Source organism: Gadus morhua, chromosome 22, assembly GCF_902167405.1.
Source record: "Gadus morhua chromosome 22, gadMor3.0, whole genome shotgun sequence".
Lineage (NCBI taxonomy): Eukaryota > Metazoa > Chordata > Actinopteri > Gadiformes > Gadidae > Gadus > Gadus morhua.
The window spans coordinates 15,401,182-15,420,063 of NC_044069.1; the positions used below are offsets into that span (position 1 = coordinate 15,401,182).

An 18,882-nucleotide genomic window follows, 5' to 3' on the forward strand; every position below is an offset into this window, starting at 1 on the left:
TTTGCTAAATGCTTGATACATAGGACGCAATGGCTCGGATTATTTCGTATATACCTTGAGCCATTAAACAACTTACCTACGTCTACGAATGCCTACGTTAGGCATTCGTTTCCTATTCGTATTCCTTGTTGTTTTTCTTGTTCTATTATTGTGTTTCTGTCGGAGTCTATTCTCACCTTCGTGGTTGTTAAAATCAGAACTTATTTTCATATTGAGCAGGACTTTACAGTTTAACATTTAATTTGGTTTCAGGCCGCGGTGTAGTGACAACACATGAACCATAAGGCCGTTTATTGCGGGCTTTATAACCCTCAATAAAGCGCCCGACGGGTCTTCAGCTCACGCCATATAAGATGGGAATTTCTCAGGGATTTAGAAGAATCGGTGATTCCCTTCACATTTGTTTAACACTGTTAGTGTGAAAAGCATGTCTAAACGGCTGAATCATACAAGAGATAGATCACTGTGCATTGTTTTTATTGAATTATAATTCGACATGTCCAAGACATATAAGTCATTCTTATGGGTAACATTTATAAACATAGTAATAATATGTTGGGTTGTTTTTCCCAAAAGAGTGTAGTGTTACACAAACCTAATGGGATAAAGGTTTCTATTTCTCACAGGCGGCAAATCGGTGCGGGAGGCACGCGCACATAACACGTTCCATCTGAACTGGAATACATTTTTATCCATTCGTTTTTACAAATAGATGTTATATAAATAAATACAAATATTTTATCAACCAAAACACACCAACCAAACCAATTGTTATCTACTTGTTCTAAGAACATGCAATAGGCCTACATCAATACAAACTATATGGAGAAACGAGGCCCAGATGGAACTGAGATCCGAACCCGGGAAAAAGGTCGCTCTGATTGGTCCGAGGAAATGCTGGAGGAGACGGACAGAAAGACATTGATAGTTAATTAAGTGGTAAGGGAAACATTTACAATAGTTAATATTCATCATGTAATCCTTCTGATAGGCCTATGTGTTCGTCACAAGTTTCATATCCCTAACCATTTCGACAATAAATAAGCTAACATGTATTTTAATTTGCTTTTGAAATTGATTACTTTATTGATTAATATCTAAATATGTGCAATATATCCGATGAAACTGGGGTGTTTAATTTGCAGTTCTTATTTGATTTGTATTAAAGTCCTTTGTCAACGTAAATAATAGTCTACCTTAATATTTTCAGCCTTTCATATTGTAAACATAATCAAACCCTACTGGGCCGAGTGGCCAAATGCGTTTTCGGAGGGGAATGCAAACGCATTGAAGTGTACATGTAAATTCCCAAATTGTATAATGCTACTGATATAAATAAATGTGGAAAAAGGTAAACGCCATAAATAAAAACATGTAGGCATATGTGAATTATTGATATTTCCAATGATTACATCTATTATAATTATTCAGTGCACATTTACAAATGGAGCCACGTCTTTTATATAAAAACAGCAATAATTCTAACAATCATGGATAGGCTACTAATATGAAAAAGATTTTTTTTATAATAATATTGCTATTAAAACAACTAGAACTAATACTTACCAACGATATTAAACAAAAAGGGATATATCACACTCATCCTAATGATTATTGTGATATGTTATGCTTTACCCATACATAGTTCTCTATTGGCCTATTCAGGGTTCAAGGAAAGGCAGACATAATTTGGGGAATGCGAGCTATGGGGACGCGAGATGGGGCAGGGCTGCTAGCTCGCAGGCTCATGATGCATGGGAAAATGCTGTTGAACGCTGCATTTCTTCTCCCCTCGGTAAGATGGCGCCTCACTCACTGACCAAACCCCTTCCCTCATTCTTTCTCCCCCCCTCCTCCATTCCCCCATGCTCTCCTCGCACAGGGTCATAAATCCGCCGTTGTTTATGAAAATTTACAACCTATGCAACTTTACGAGCCGTTGTGGTTTCTCATTGGCCGCAGATGGTCACATGGTAAATAGCCGTGAACATGAACTTTTTTATAAAGGCCTATATATATAAATATATATATATATATATATAATAAATTATACATGTATATACTTTTCTGTAGCCTACCGATACAGAGCAGGCGTCATTTGACCGTCCCAGTCATGCACGGAGTTTGATTCTTTGAAGTCCCAACGTTTTATTATGTTTGACATCATTTGGACCATCCTCCCTTTAAAAGGTTGACGATTTTATCGGGAAACAAAGAAGAGCCCAGCGGACAGTGCTGGGACTAGAGTTTGGACTAAATCGAGAAGGCATTATCATCATTATCTCGGAGTTTTGGAACAACATGGGAACGGAGCCGGGCGCGTCTTTACGCCCGGAGAGCATTCGGATCCGTCAAGCGGTCAAGGGACTAGGCGGGTGCGTCACCGGGCAGCTTCTTGTCACCACGCGAGTGTACCTGCTAATTCACTCAACACATCTGGGCCGGTTGCAAGCGTGACAAGACACCGTATCAAGGTAGGACACGACTTATAACATTTTGCTCTTCCTATTTTTCCAGGTTTATCCAAAAAAATTATACTTGACCACTCCGTTGATTTTTTTTGGTTGGGTAAAGCTTATTTGTCTACTTGACATCTAAACCTGTACCGCCAATGCGTTGTAGGTAATTTTGATTATGTGCTAATGCTTGATAAACTGTCTGTAGGCCTACTTGCTCTGTACCTGTTCTGTTTCTATTCAGTCGAGGTTGACTATGCTCTGTGATACGTTTCGTCAATGCTTCACGTGGTTTGGTGTAGATTTGATATGTAGGTAAATGACCTCTTCGTGTTAGTTAATTTTCTCAGTTGATTTTGTCAAACAAACATCCTCTCTGTCGCCCTCTTGTGGGAAGAATGTTAGATGCTTGTTTGTGGCCTGCGTTAAACTTGCCATGGTATATGTATTCATTTATCTGTGTCCGTATTCAACCTTTACTCAGTTGCATTGTGTGTGTTGTCAACCACATATTCTTTACATTTCGTGCTTCTTTTTTTTTGTATGCTTATTTCATATTCAAACTTGATTTAAAGCTTGCTGTGGCCTGTATGATTAACATGTTAATGTTGGCTATTTACTCTTACATAAGCATTCAATTGATAGACTATGCATGATGTGCACACAACTCTTTGCATGCCAAAATCATGCTTAGCTTGTTTTGGTGTTCTAACGGTTGGGGCGTAATTAGTCTATATTTGCCACTTGTGTTGGCTTTGTTATAAAAAGCTGTTGTTCATCTATACGCTATTATATTATATAGAATGTTTTTGTTTAAGCTTTTTATTTAGACACATGAAATCGGCCTGGGTCCTTTTTAAATAAAAATAGTTTACGTGATGATAGTTGACATTTCCTCGCTTGACGCGCACAGCCGGTGATCCCTGCATGGTGCTAGTGTCTAAACGGGCCAGCAGGGAGCAGTGCCCTACCTTTGTTTCGCCTGCATGCTCCGGCTTCAAACCACATCACACGTTTGGCTATCACATTAGAGTCTACTGTTACAACGTTGTCCATAATGCGTGTAAGGTTGTACAAACCTGTTGGTTTTTTTTTTTTCCAGAGAAATATATTTACCATACACATTATTACCAAACACAATAAGTAGCCTCCATAAATTCACAACCAAAACGCATGGAACAGTTCACACACGCTCTCTGACCAAGGTGACGTAGTCACACTTGGAAGGTTATTCGGTTTGCCAGCAAGGCAGAGATATAATTACACACGTGCTGCGTTTCTTCATCAACTCAACCGGACAGAGAATATGTTGATATAAGCGACGAAAGCCTGAACTGTTCGTGTCAGCCAGTCTTGGCCGCAGCTTGGCGCGCACTGCTGCAGGTTGCTGGGTGCCCTATGCAGTTTCGTGTCGTCGCTTTTCAAATATCAGAAGTGTATGACATATACTTTTATTTTTTACTTTGCTTATATTCACTAGTGCGTTTAAATAAAGTGTCAAATACGATAGGACTATGTGGAGCCTTAGATGACATTGCTATCACTAGGCTAAGGCATATGATGCTTTTGTACTTGTGCTATGTTAAGTTATATTATTATCGATAATAATTTAAATAGTAATGATAAAGAATAGCTTATACTGATACTAATGATATAATAACACTATTAATCATTATAATAATACTCATTTTTATTTTTATATTTCTTCAATTTTACCGACAAGGAGACATCGTATTGAATCTGATAGGACCCCTTATTAACATGTTGGTTGAAAGCATTGTATTGCTCTGAGTCAATAGACATGGGAAATCTTATAATCACAACATTTTAAACGTATACGTTTATAAACTAAACTAAATGTAGGCGAAATAATTAGTGTAGCTCAGCTACACTACGATAAGAAAAATGTTTGGTTTTTGCTTGCTTAAATATCTTAGCATTAATGGTAAGAAAGCATCTTCAAAAAATATTTCTGCTTCTATTATTTAATAATTGCCTATTCAACGTGCATTGTTCTTATTTTATTAAAAACCTAACGACTTATTTCTTAAGTGTAAGTGCAGCATTTATGGGAAAATTAAGTTTTTCCACTTTTGTAGTGCCTCCTCTGAATCTAGGCATCTTATCTAGTGGAAGACGATGTTTCCACTTTCTTTTTGATAAAAAACGTTATTATCCTGGTATAGGCTATCTATTTTTATTCTCAGAAAATTAAAATAGCGACATATCTGTATTTTTTCTTTAATTGAATATGGAATATACTGATCTTAATCTGCTTGCACTCCCAGCATGTCACTCGTATTGTTTGGAAAGCCATTACTTGTGCCGCAATGATCGTTAACCTCTGAATGACCCCGTTTGAAGCCAACGCCTCTAAAAATGACGCATTCGCGTAGTTCCCCAGTTCCGCCAGACGATGGTGCACGGACACAATTCAGATCACCGATTTCGAGCTCCAGAGAACCAAACTCAGACGCGCGTCGTTGCGCGTACCCTTTACATCCCACCCATATTTTCCACCGTGCACGAGTTTACCTCTGGAGGTCATCAAGCAGGATTTACGACTGGTCAACAAAAGCACGTGATTCTAAGCCGTACCCCATATTTGGGTGTCTACGTAAGAGAGAATCAAGTACATGTCCTACTCATTTCCATAATTCATCATAAATTGTGCAGGGGTGCTTTAGAACGCGCTAAACCATCAAGAGCCACAAATCAAGTACGTACGTTTATTGTATTTCTAAAATATAAAAGAAACTATACTTAAAACGAACAACCGTGGATTGTCAACAAATGAGCTCCTATTTTGTGAACTCATTCTGCGGACGTTACCCCAACGGCGCGGACTTTCAGTTACATAATTATGGAGATCATAGTTCGACAAACGAGCAATACAGGGACTCAACAGCCACCATGCATTCCAGTAGGTATGGCTATGGCTACAACGGGATGGACCTGACCGTCGGGCGGGCAGGACACTTTTTGGGCAACGAGCGATCGCAAGGCTACTCCCCGAACCATTCGGCGGCCACCACGTCCTCTGTCGAGCAAGTCAGGTACACTCAAACCGCCAACAGCACTGGGACCTCTTCGCTGTCCCCTCCACCTGACCCTCTTCCGTGCTCTTCGATCGCGAGCTTGTCCCCGGTCACCGAGCCTCAGCAGCAGCAGGTTCAGCACCGAGCCATCAAAAACTCCATCGCCAGCGCGTGTCCAACGCCGTGTTCCAACTCGAATGGCGGCGCGATGCTGAACCGGGCTGACTGTGCAGCCAAAGCCATGCCCCTGGAGGAGGACAAGCCCGCGGGAAGCGCACAGACAACTTCCCAAAATGCCACCGACTCAACCCAACCTCAGATCTATCCGTGGATGAGGAAACTACATATAAGTCATGGTAAACTTTCAAACTTCCCCATACTTCTTTAAAATGGTGTTATAGTAGCATGATTGGAGATGGACGTCTTGTATATGGTATAAACTTTACAAGAAGATTTAACGGACGTGTAGTCCTATGGATTGCTATTTTTGTAAAAGCACTAATATAAAGTGTCAATTTCCATCAGCAACAGAGATCACCTGTTTGTAATACCTAATTTTAAATACACATAAGCATAGGTTACCTCAGCGTCTTGGTCCATCTTTATGTGATAAAATGTGCTATATGTTGATTAAAATGCCCCACGTGTAAACTTTTGTCAAACTTAGTTCATACTTTAAACTTAGGCTAATAAAATACGTGAGATTTCACCTATCAATAAAGAAATTTGAATTATAGTATATTTTCACACCACGCAACAATCACATCTGCGGACTGCAAATGTTAGAATCAATATTAGAAATAGTGGGTCAAATAACGATATGGATGCCATGTGTCTTTGCCTATATCAGATATGTCTGGTCCAGAAGGGAAGAGGGCGAGAACTGCGTACACCCGGTACCAGACCCTGGAGTTGGAGAAAGAGTTTCACTTCAACCGGTACCTGACGCGCAGACGGAGGATCGAGATCGCCCATGCCCTCTGCCTCTCTGAGCGGCAGATCAAGATCTGGTTCCAGAACCGGCGGATGAAGTGGAAGAAAGACAACAAGCTCAAGAGCATGAGCATGGCAGCAGCTGGTGGCGGAGGCTACCGGCCTTGATATTGTGTCAAAGGATAGCACCCACAAAGAGAAGGTTCTGGAAAGTTCTGTTCTTGTATCATTCCCCCCATGCAAATTGTGCGAGAGACTTCTTGGACTTCTTGGTTGGGGCCGTGGGGCCCCTCGCATGCCATGACGGGCCCTCTATTACTTCCGATACAATTATTATACGTTTTTCCTATTTTGGACCGTGTTTATGATTGTGTAAGTAATAATGATGTACAGTTCTGTTTAGAGTTAGAGGAAAGCGCAAAAATAAAATACACGTGTAACTTATTCCTTCTTGAGAAAGAATTCAATACAGTCATTTAAAAAATGTTGTGTCGCAAAAAAGCCAGTACAATTATGTGTAATGTCGCCTATACCAGAACAAAAACAGCCGAATAAAATAAATACATTGGTATGAACTCTAGCTGCCATTATGTTTAGCCTTTTGTTTTATATGTATGTAAGTATGTATGTATGTATTTATTTAATTGATGTATTGTACCGAACAGTTAACTTGCTTCTAGACCAACAACGTAAACCTTGTGTGGTTATTCTGTGCGTTGTGAGCCGTGTGGGCAGACGTCCCAATCAAATGTTGTATGTAGCTCTGCCTTGTATTCTCCTTTCTGCACGGGCTGCTACTTTGTTTTGCATTATTCGCCTCTCGCAGCATCTTAGTATAATGTGCTTGTCTTTGTTTTATATATATTTTATATGTTGACGGTCCCGCGGAGATCCCCGAATTGCATTAAGTGTATAGTGCCATCGTGATAAACCTTTTTGTAAATGTTTTTAAATGACTGGAAGTCGAGAAAATACTATAACGATGATGATGGGGATTATAATAAACTTTCTACTGGAACGGAAACACCAGACTGCATGGTTATTGAAAAAAGATATGGGCATATGTGTGTGTCTATATATAGGCCTATATATATATATTCTCACGCTCATGGGTAGGCCTACAAACTGTTGGAAGTCAGTATTTGTCGTTTACAAAACATTATATATTTTTTTTATTGCCCAGGTGTGGCAAAAGGTCCAATAAAAAAGTTATATAATTCACAACTATAAAATATTGACCACACTGCGTGAATTATTAGGCTGGCCAACCTCCCAAATGTTATCTTCTCAACAGGTAGCCCCAAGGAAATGTGGTTGTTTCACTCACCTTGATAAGGTGGGCATAGATCCGCGGCCTGAGACCAACTAGAGGACCCGTCCTCTCTTCCTGGGCTCGGACTTGGCGCTTTACTCAGACTTTGCCAGCTCTAAACTTTATTAGTCTGGTTCTGGCTCTCTGACATTTGGTGGCTAAATGAATGGAGGTTTGTCAATGAATTAGATCGTAAAATCATCCAGAGCGCGACCAGATAGGCTCGCTGGCCATAAGCGGTCACGTGGTGGCCATTAAAGTAAGTTTTATGGTTTTGGGGAGTTGACAGTATATTGCACATAACATATAATCGCCCTGACGCGAGGCTTCGTCTTTTACTCTCTCCTTGCAGGCTGTAAGTGTTGCTTGACCGTTTCACCACTTGCCTTGCTCACAGTGGTGACTCAAGATGGACCAGAGGCGCGCAAGGAGAAGGAACATTTCTCACGGTAAGTTTCTCCGGAACGAGTAGACTTCTTCATTTCTAGCTGTGCGTGGCCCCAGAGTGGGCGGCCCGGTGCTAAACAGCGTTATGATTGTATTCGCTCTCTCTATCTAGCTTGTATTAGTCAATTAAGCTCATTTGTGAGTTGCGCGGTGCTTGAATGCTGCTCTCGGCAGATGTTGGGCAGGGTAAGGTCCGGCTCATGGCTATTTAATTGCTTCCTTCCCCACTGTAACTTGTTTTCCTCCATCTGTGGTGTAACTCATAATCTATTTTACATGTTGGGTAATTATCTTTTGTCCTCATCCACCCCCTGACTAACCTCTGGTTGTTTAGTTGATTACTTGTTAGGATCAGCAGGCCATCTCTAAAGCTACTAGACGTGTCTGAAAGTTGGGGTTCTGGAGATGTTATCGGGAAGGGAGCACGCGCAAGAGGTACAGTTGAATTAGTCGGGAAATTTGATCCAATTGTAGTTGGGCTTCCTTGAAATAATGTAGCGTTACGCATCGACAAAGGACTGTTGCTTTTTCTGGACACTGCTTTGCGCCACATGTTGGTGTCTTAATTGATTTCGTTTATAGTATACTCTGCCAAGTAAACACAATCCACGCGAACACACACACACACACACACACACACACACACACACACACACACACACACACACACACACACACACACACACACACACACACACACACACACACACACACACACACAAACACGCACACACACACCGACTCACTCCGTCACAAAACGTCTCTCACACACACACACACACACACACACACACACACACACACACACACACACACACACACACACACACACACACACACACACACACACACACACACACACACACACACACACACACACACACACACACACACAAACGTGTTCGTTTCGTTTTGTTCAAGTAGAAAGTCACCAAAAAGTCTCTCGTTTGAGTCTGTGACTCTTTTCCGTGTGTGCACGCTCTTAAAAAGTTCCAACATGTAGGACTAACCCCAAGAATTGTACCCTTCATTCAACATTTGAAATTGTTCACGAAAGTACATAAGTGGGATTATAATACATAATTGAGTTGGTTTTGATGTGTTGTGTGGAGGGAAGGTGAAGCAGTTAATGGAAGTTCGATTACTTCTGTGTCCAAAAAAGGTTTTAAGGAAATCTTATTCCCATTTTGGGCACTAGTGGATTTAAACGTGTAATGGTTAGTTGATACAACAGACCAATCAGTTATTGTGAAGCAGTCTACCTGTACTTGTTTTTTGGCTGCAATCATGAATTCGCGCACATACACACAGCCACACACAAAAACACGCACGCACGCACGCACGCAACAACTCTCTCTCTCTCTCTCTCTCTCTCTCTCTCTCTCTCTCTCTCTCTCTCTCTCTCTCTCTCTAGCCACAAACACAGACAAAGACACACACACACACACACACACACACACACACACACACACACACACACACACACACACACACACACACACACACACACACACACACACACACACACACACACACACACACACACACACACACACACACACATGCGCAAACACATGGTACCGGATAATCATCTCTACAGAAAGCCACAAACGCGTGGTTTGGTTAACCTCGCGCACGAGCAGAACGATCGCTAAGAACCCCGATTTAACTTTAACAAGCAATTATAACGTTCTGCGGGCCTAAATGGACCTGAGTATAAACACAATGAACAATCATATTAGCTCTGCAGCTGGATTCGTCAGCTAGATTTTAATGAAAACATATTACGGCTTAAATTTGATTTTTTTTTTGGTAAAACAAGAGAAAAATACACACATTTCACATCATGGAGCAAAGGCATTTGCTCAGCAGTAACAGCAGTAACAGCAGCAGCGGCGGCAGCGCTACAGCGCCGCTCATAGAGGAAGGACGCATCCTCAGCTCTGGAGGTTCAACGGGAGGTCAGCCGCAGCAGAAAGATAAATCTGCATCCTCTCAGCGCCACCAGCAGGGCTCGCTTTAGGCCAAGTTCACTGTCAGCCTCCGCCTGTTCCCTCTCCGTATGTTCTAGAGGAGAACCCCCCCCCCCCCTCCACCCGAATATGCACGTAAACATGCACACACACACACACACACACACACACACACACACACACACACACACACACACACACACACACACACACACACACACACACACACACACACACACACACGCAAACACGCGCACGCCCGCACACACAGGATAATATATTATATGGAAATGTTTCTGTTGCGATGCCTTTGTTCTATAGGCCTGTATATATTTCGTTTGTATAAATTGACTATAACAAAAAGGGAAATATTTGAGTATAGAGCACAGTCTAAAGACTGCTGTCCCTGCTCTCTCACATTGCGTAGTTCAACAAAATTGCAAATACATCCATTGCACAAAGGTATTTGCGTTGTTTTAGGTACTGCATCTACGCTATTTTTAGGAAAATTAAGCAAAGTAGGCCTGAAAGCTTTTTTTCTTTCTACTATCATGCCTATTCTGACATCTTCAAACAATAAGCGTTAAATGGATGCATCAAAACCAACTAGGCTAACAGAAAGATATAGGCCTACTTCTAAACAATTTCAATCAAATGGCGATGCGATCATGCGCGATGCTTCTCGAGGGGTCAAAAGCTCGCGGAGACGGACGAGAAGGAGATAGGGGGTCAAAAGTTTACGCGCTGAACATGTCTCCCTCATCTGTTCTATTGGGGCTTGATGCCAGCCTTATAATGGCAGTCTTCGCGACGCAGACAAAAGATAGAATAGCGTTGAATTACATATGTTGGACGTTGCACTCCAGGTGAACCCTGGAAGCGGAGTGACCCCGCGCGCAGGACCAGGGGAGGGTCCCCCCTACACGTCCCAAACCTCAAGATTGAGTGTCTGGCGTTTTATTAGGGCGGTTGATTGGTGAATTTCCTTTGAATAAATTACATTTGATATGTTTGGGGGACGAAGGCAAAATTAGCATTTTGAGGATTGATTCTTTCGACCGGGTCACAGGGTAATGGATAGGCCTGCAGGCCCAAATTATGTCCGTGGATCCTTTAAAAAACACTTAGACTTCCTTATCTTGATCAAATATAACGGTATTTGGTAACGTAGACTAGGCCTATAAAAAGTGTCGTTAATAGGCCTATGTGTATTATTTTTTGTTGACACAGGATAAGATATTTATAAATATGTGTATATTCACATATCGGACTTTTACCACAGAGTATCAGACAATAACGCATTTCAATACCGCCCCCTTTATCATCAAATAGTGTTTCGAATAAAAATTAGAGCATCGTTTCCATTCAAGTTTAATCTTAGAATTTCGATTCTGGTTTTGTAAGCATAATCATAGGACGAAATAGGAATACAAATAAAAAATACAAAATAAGTAATACGCCGAGAGTTATCAGTTGATATTGTAGGACATACCAGGATTCAAGAGCACCTCTCTTGCGCAATTTACAATCGTAGGTCATCTGTAGTAATTCAACATCAACAACGTCATCATTATTGGCATAAAATAATAGGTGTAATAATGTGAATACATTCGTTTATATAATAATATCATTTTATAAATAAAAGGTATTGAGCGTTGACCCGGTCCGTTGCGTGAGACTGCATCTCAAAGATATGTTCAACTCAACTCATACAATAAGGAAAACCTAGGCTGGCCTACACATTTCTAAAATGTATAACAATAGTAAATTCGTTAGCATAGGTACAATATTGAATAAAAAAGAACAACACTAATTTAAAAAACATATGCCTACTACAAATATAGAAATATACAAAAAAAATAGCTATTTAAGCCTAGATAATTATTACAAAAACATATACAAAGGTTAAGAACGATAATATGTTTTTTCATTTAGATCACAACAAAGGCCTATGTTTCTCCAAAGAAACGTCTTTAAAAGCCTATCGAAAGCCAGTCAGAGCCAGGACTAAAATATGTTTGGGTTTTGTATTGATTATTTAGTATTGATAATATTGGCTACTTGTTTGCTTGGTTGCATGTTCCTGTAAAAAAAATGCATGCATAAATGTGTCTGTTTGACGTTGAATCCGTTATAAGAAACTGTGTTTGGCCATATTCTCAATACAACTAATTTATAGCTTCATGTACTATACACATGGACTACTATGCCTACGTATACATCTGCCCGATGTCGCATTAGCTTACCGGTTGCTTGGGTTGTGGTAACGGAGCATTAACAAACAGTTTTTCTCTAGATAAACATCGACATACAAATGAGTAGGCCTATCTATAAAACAGCAAATGGTGTCCCTTCCATAGACTGAATGGTTTAGCCCATGCAGCTTCTATACTTTGGTGGAAACACTCCCTTTCTACAGGAGAGGGATGTATAAAGAGAGCAATTTTTAAAGTGTCGCTATCGTCACAGCACTTGTCTGAACACCTACATGTACAGTGCACTGTCTTTGTGATGTACTATCAGTTCAATAGACATTCACTTCACAGTATATCTTTTCCAAAGTGCCGGCGTGTTTTGGATGTAGGATTAGATTGATGTAAACACAACCTGTCACAAGCGTTTAGAGCCTACCAATTTTTTTTAATGTATAATTGGATATTGTAAAAACTTCTAACATAATTTGCATTTTCTTTATTTTGACCTTTTCAATAGTCTTAATAGAGTTCAACAGGCTTAAGCAACATTTTCGTCATAATAAACTATAACAAGCTTAGGGCCTATGGCTCAAGTTTTGCAGTTGTTCAAGATAGGCAGTATAGGCTTTCATTCTGCAGTCATACTGACAAAGTATGCCCCACATTAATCAAAGTTGATACTTTAATACCTATCCCGAGGTCCTTGCTACAGCAACAAGTAGACCGACCTGTCAAAAAAAGATAGCCGTCATTCACGCAAGGATGACTTACTGTAAGTGGATAATAGTCACACTGACCCAGTCCATCCCTTTCTCTCTATCTCCCACCCTCTGATACATTGAATACATTGGCAGCAGACTGTACATTTAGATATCATGTGAAGTTGTCTTACCTTGTAACATTATGTTGATAAATTGCCTCTTAGGTGGTCTTCGGAGTATACGGGTACATACCCATGTGTGGGGTACAATTCGCTTCTGCATGAGTAAGGTGAAACAAAGGGAAATTTAATAAAAACACATTCCCGAGCTAAATTAACTTACAGCAAGTGGTGGCTCTTGTATATTACATTTAAAGATGCATACCTTATTGTAGAAAACAAATAGACAATAGAAAACAAAATACTTCATATGTTAAACGAAAAAAGGAATAATACACCTTACAACGTGGTCAGGCCGCTACATTCAATATTGTTGGTCAAGTTGGAGCTAGTGGACACAATTAACTGAGTTAAACACATAAGTATTCAACATTAAAATATAGAGACATTGATTGCCAAATAATATATCTAAATATATCTATTTAACATTTTACTATTTTCGTGGGGTTTTCGCCTCACTTTAAGCAGTTTAATACCGCGCTTGGTGTTTTTCAAATGGCTTTGTGGCATTTCAACATAATTGTATCTTGTTGGGACGTCCCTGGGTGTTGACCCACGCTAAGTGCTCTCCCATCTCCTTCAGAGTTAGGCAGACGTTGGAGATTGTGAAGTCCAAGTCCGGGGTGAACTCGAGGTCACTGCGTCTAACAGATATGAAAATGTCGCCTCTTTGGAGAAGGGCACGCCTTGTTGTTTAACAAAGACTGTCAATGCCCAAGATTAATCAGAAACAAAATGGAAACGGTGTCACTCTGGGGTCAGCAGAAGTTATCTCTGTTTAGGGCCAGGAATACAATGGCGGGGAGAAAAAGGGGAAAGAACGCTTTCAATATTTCCGAGGTTTGTCCTCGTCTTTCACGACGCAGGGGCCTTCTCCGAGTGGACAGTTAAGGATAACTTCTGTAAAGTCTCTTTGGCTCAAAGGGAATTACACAGTTGTTCATGTTGGATTTGTTCTGTGCGGATATGTGAAGAAACAAGTTGTGAAGATGGAGATTTGCGTGACACTGTGGGCAGAGGAGCAATACGGTCAGCCGCTGCTATATTTATCTCGTTGGTTTATTGTCTGCCTTTTCTCTTTTCATCTGGATCATTTTATTCTCCGGAGTCTATGAATGCATATCTTCATATCATAGGAATGTAAGCATATTTGTTAATATAGAACTCTCCCTATACGTATTACCATCTTCTACGTCTTCAATCCAAAAGATATGTATAATTAATGTAACAATAATAACAACCTTCATGATAACCATGATAATAACCATAATAGTAATAATAACAGATATAAAAAATAAGCACAATACCTGTTATTAATTCATACTTGGCTACCCCTTATATATTATTCATATTTTTATAGAGGCCTACTAAAGCAGGCCTAATTGCTCCAGCCTTTTGTTGCATGAGGGTGTCTCTGCACATTGTTTTACTCGATTTTGGGAGATTTCATTCAAGGGCTTCTATTTTTGACACTAATTACTTGCAGGAAAAGTTGTGGTGCCACGGCGTCAGGTCATCCACTTGTTATATTATTGTGCAGTGTAAATCCCACTATCTATCTTACTATCGAAGGACCAGGGGGCTCGCACGAGGGCAGCTTGTGTGCTGCTACATGCACTTGTTCATCCAAGGGAAAAACACAAAACGGTACAACGTTTTGGATTTGGTAAAAAATAAATTTTATCTCAGAAAGATATTTGATTATGGTTGCAGTGCGTATATGTCCATTGCTCTGTAATAAATGTTAAAACTGAGGAGGAAAAATCGAGTTATCTTTATTTTTGGTAGGAGAAATGGTTTATTAATGACGTAATGCGTAAACCTCTTAGATTGATGTTGCCTGAGCAACATTGTGTTTAAAGTCAAGCTCACGAGAAGAGTAGGGAGTCAAAGGTTTCTTAATATCGTTATATAAAACCAGCTGCACGTAGAGAGTCTTTCTCTTTCTCTGTCTCTTTCAGATCAGTAAAACATATCTGTTTTTTTATCCTTTTATTTAGTTATTTTTAATAACGTGACAACGTCCTAAAATGACTGTCTCTTTCTGTTCTGGTGTCAGTAAACAGCCTCGTGTGTAGAGCTGTGCACTAAGACGCACGCTAACCTAAAATTCATTTAATGTTCCATCAGAGATATTCTTTTGTTTGTGAAGAAGTACATTCCAATCCATAACTTTGCTTTCACATACAGCGGGATGCTGGATTTTCTCGGATATAGGACTAAATCAAGGTCGGCGGACACTGCCCCTACTTTGGTCCATGCAGTAAACAAGTCGCTTGATTGGATTTTCTTTATATACTGTGATTTAATAAGGAAAACACAAACGTAAGCTAGTCCGAGCAATTTTCGTTGTGCAAAATGCCATGCTTTCCATTGGTTCCTGTTTACATGATGCCCACAGGAGACACCGTGATTGGTGGTGCTTTACACGTGACCAGACAACTTTGTACATTTGACAGGGAGTAGGAGGGTTTTGTGGAGATCAGAAAAACGACAGCGCGATAAAAATTAGTATTGTTGCACTTCACAAATTAATGACCATGAGTTCCTATTTGATAAACTCGAACTATATCGAACCATCCTTTCCTCCATGCGACGAATACCAACAAAGCGGATACATCCCCACGCCCGGGGATTACTACGAACGGCAAAAAGATACAGGTTTTCCCCATCACGACGATGCATCCTATCCGAGGTCAAACTACACAGATCCGAGCTACGATTACGGCAATGTCCCCACCAACGGACTGGACGATTTCAGCGACGGGCATCACGCACAGCCGCAGCCCGTCCCCCAGAGCCACGGTACTCGCCTCAACACGGTTCCCGAGAGCGGCGCAGGGACGAACACCAGCAAAGACTGCAGCCTTGCAAATGAGCCATATCCCGGTGTACCAAAGGGCAAGGAACCGGTGGTCTATCCATGGATGAAAAAGGTCCACGTTAGTAACGGTGAGTTATCGTTACAGTTAAATGGTAGAACCACAGAGAGCCGACCACTGGAACATACGCAAAGCCATTGAGGCAGCACTAGTAGCGCCCCTTACAACAGCAATTTACGACTATCGAGCAGCAGGGTCGGTAATTAAGGACCCTCGTAAATTTTATTGCCTGTGTTCGTCTGTCTGGGCCATGTGCCTTTGTTGCTTTTTAACCTAAACTACCTCTACGGGTGGACCAAAGCCAAAGTATGATATTTAGTCCTGCTGTTTGGTTAATCATTTGTACGCTTAATCTATCCCCGGGTACGAATTCTAACACAGACGGCATCGCCAAATTAAGCGCATTTCTGCGCACGAACGGGAGAGGACATGATGCAAAAAGTGGGATAGTAATCGCCATTTATGTCACATCGTCCTTATAGTCTTTAATTTTGGATAGAATCTTGGGGATTTTTTTGGGGAAGGAAAACCTTTCGCTTCACGTAACACCTGCTTGCTTTGCATGTGCATGGTTTTTGCAGTCAGTGCCAGTTACAACGGAGGAGTGCCCAAGAGATCCCGCACCGCCTACACTCGCCAGCAGGCTCTTGAGTTAGAGAAAGAATTCCACTTCAACCGTTATCTGACCCGACGCAGGCGGGTGGAGATCGCGCACACCATGTGTCTATCCGAACGCCAGGTGAAGATTTGGTTCCAGAACCGACGAATGAAGTGGAAGAAGGACCACAAGCTGCCCAACACAAAGATCCGCTCCTCCAACACAGCCTCGACTTCAGTCTCTGGTGCCCAGCCGCAGCAGATCAAAACAGGCCAACAGCTCGTGCCTACACCGTGCGCCGCCAGTCTATAGTGCGTGAACCGCAGCAAACCCACACCACAACACAGACTGAGAATGCAAATTACAAAAGTGGAAATTTTTGTGGACCGACTTTCCGGTGTGTTACACATGTTGTAATCCCCCCCCCCCCTTTTCCCAAACTTCTGCCATTGGGTTTTACAAGTCCATCGTTCCTTGAAAACCACCTCTGCTCCTCGTTTGTCCTCGTCATATAAGCTTGAAATTCACCTCTAATCACCCAAGAAGGCAACTGAAGTGTACATGTATTTGTTTAATTTTATGATACAAAAAAGGGGAACGCACGTTCAAAGCAAGGACTTGGGTTAATATACAGGTTAAATGAAGTGAGGCAAACGTAAGTCATTTTTTATCAGTATTATCATTTTTTGTATTGCTCATGGAAAAGTCTAATATACTTGAAAGATATATAGCAAATCTCTAGGTCATGCAGAGTAACATTGTAGTTTTTTTTCTGTGTGTGTAAGAGAGTGTGAGTGAGAGTGAAGGATAGATAGTGTGTGTGTGTGTGTGTGTGTGTGTGTGTGTGTGTGTGTGTGTGTGTGTGTGTGTGTGTGTGTGTGTGTGTGTGTGTGTGTGTGTGTGTGTGTGTGTGTGTGTGTTCTGTCTGTCTGTCTGTCTGTCTGTCTGTCTGTCTGTCTGTCTGTCTGTCTGTCTGTCTGTGTGTGTCTGTGTGTGTGTGTGTGTGTGTGTGTGTGTGTGTGTGTGTGTGTGTGTGTGTGTCTGTGTGTGTGTGTGTGTGTGTGTGTGTGTGTGTGTGTGTGTGTGTGTGTGTGTGTGTGTGTGTGTGTGTGTGTGTGTGTGTGAGAGACAGAGAGAGAGACAGAGTGTGTTGGTTTACTGTTGAATGTAGCCCAGGTGACTTTTGCATCTGATGTATATAGACAAATCACTAAGAAGGCACAATGAAAATAACATTTTGTCTTTAGAATTATGTTTGTCGTTCTAGTTAAGTCGTGATAGTGTACCACATGTCGTGCTGTGTTCTAAACTGTGAATATCTGTATGTTCTGTCGAAATAATTGTCGTTGTAATGTAGGCTAAATAGCTGTTCTTGTGAAATAAATATATTCTTCACTGAATGATATGGCTTGAAAAATCTGCATATAGAAATGGCGCACATCGAAATGCTGAATAATTATACACGGGCCAATTGCATAGGATAATATATTTTTTCGTATTGTTTTTTATTTAGTATTAGGGCATCGTCCGTACGTTTCGTCACCTTCGTTGTTTTGAGTAGTCAGTTTGTGATTTTTTGTAAGGATATTAAAAAAAAGCAATTGATATTATTTGCAATTTTTAACGGTGTCTATTTCATTTCATACATGAAGAAGAGTTACCCTCCTCTGTTCTTAAATTATAGCACGGACGAATTGTTTTATAAGAGGCCAGACTCATTTGTTTCGTTCCCGATTGTTGTCTTTTTCTGTAAACTGTGTTTGTAGCAATATCAGTCAACACGTTATTATAAGTATCCCTAACAAAGTTTATAGACGTTTTCATCGAATAAATTATTGAAGAGTAGTTGTTATAGAATAATTTATTTGTTCTTATTACAGAAACAGCTTGAAGTGCTAGTTCCACTACTTGCGTTCGTTAGGTCTAAACATTGAAAGGGTTTATAGTAATCCAGCAAACAGTTTATTTTTGTAAAGTCCATAGCAAACATAAGTGAACTAATGTTTAACTGTTGTTTGCTACCTGCTACACTCAAACAATAGGAAGTTCAACCAGAGGACACAACCGTCACTGACCAATCAGCGGCGCGCAGCCCTTCTCCTGACCCCTGACCTTAAGACACGCACAATGTTCATATCATACATCAGTGTAATACCACTTTGGCTTTC

The 18,882-nt window shown here is 40.8% G+C and overlaps 3 protein-coding genes across 4 annotated transcripts in view; all 3 read left to right on the forward strand.

The window, feature by feature from the left end:
• Positions 1-2,097: 2,097 nt before the first annotated feature.
• hoxa3a (homeobox A3a) overlaps positions 2,098-18,882 on the forward strand; it is a 29,621-nt gene continuing 12,836 nt past the window's right edge. The window contains exons 1-2 of one of the 2 annotated variants that reach the window (XM_030346906.1): positions 2,098-2,474; positions 8,092-8,188. The gene's annotated coding sequence lies outside the window, so the exon portion shown is untranslated. Of the gene's footprint in view, positions 2,475-8,091; positions 8,189-14,035; positions 14,264-18,882 lie in introns of those variants that run through there. The other variant, XM_030346905.1, reaches the window with a different exon arrangement.
• hoxa5a (homeobox A5a) lies at positions 5,049-7,456 on the forward strand. The gene is made up of 2 exons (XM_030346913.1): positions 5,049-5,850; positions 6,345-7,456. Exons 1-2 carry the CDS (start codon positions 5,250-5,252, stop codon positions 6,593-6,595), a joined length of 852 nt encoding a protein of 283 aa, XP_030202773.1. The 5' UTR covers positions 5,049-5,249; the 3' UTR covers positions 6,596-7,456.
• On the forward strand, positions 14,302-17,599 carry hoxa4a (homeobox A4a). Its single transcript, XM_030346916.1, has 2 exons — positions 14,302-16,186; positions 16,698-17,599. Exons 1-2 carry the CDS (start codon positions 15,769-15,771, stop codon positions 17,024-17,026), a joined length of 747 nt encoding a protein of 248 aa, XP_030202776.1. The 5' UTR covers positions 14,302-15,768; the 3' UTR covers positions 17,027-17,599.

Excerpts from the sequence above, each read along its gene's own strand:
- hoxa4a (XM_030346916.1), top strand. The coding sequence starts at position 15,769 with ATGACCATGAGTTCCTATTTGATAAACTCGAACTATATCGAACCATCC. Across the intron at positions 16,187-16,697 it reads AAAGGTCCACGTTAGTAACG|TCAGTGCCAGTTACAACGGA; the intron begins GTGAGTTATCGT and ends TGGTTTTTGCAG.
- hoxa5a (XM_030346913.1), top strand. The coding sequence starts at position 5,250 with ATGAGCTCCTATTTTGTGAACTCATTCTGCGGACGTTACCCCAACGGC. Across the intron at positions 5,851-6,344 it reads GAAACTACATATAAGTCATG|ATATGTCTGGTCCAGAAGGG; the intron begins GTAAACTTTCAA and ends TGCCTATATCAG.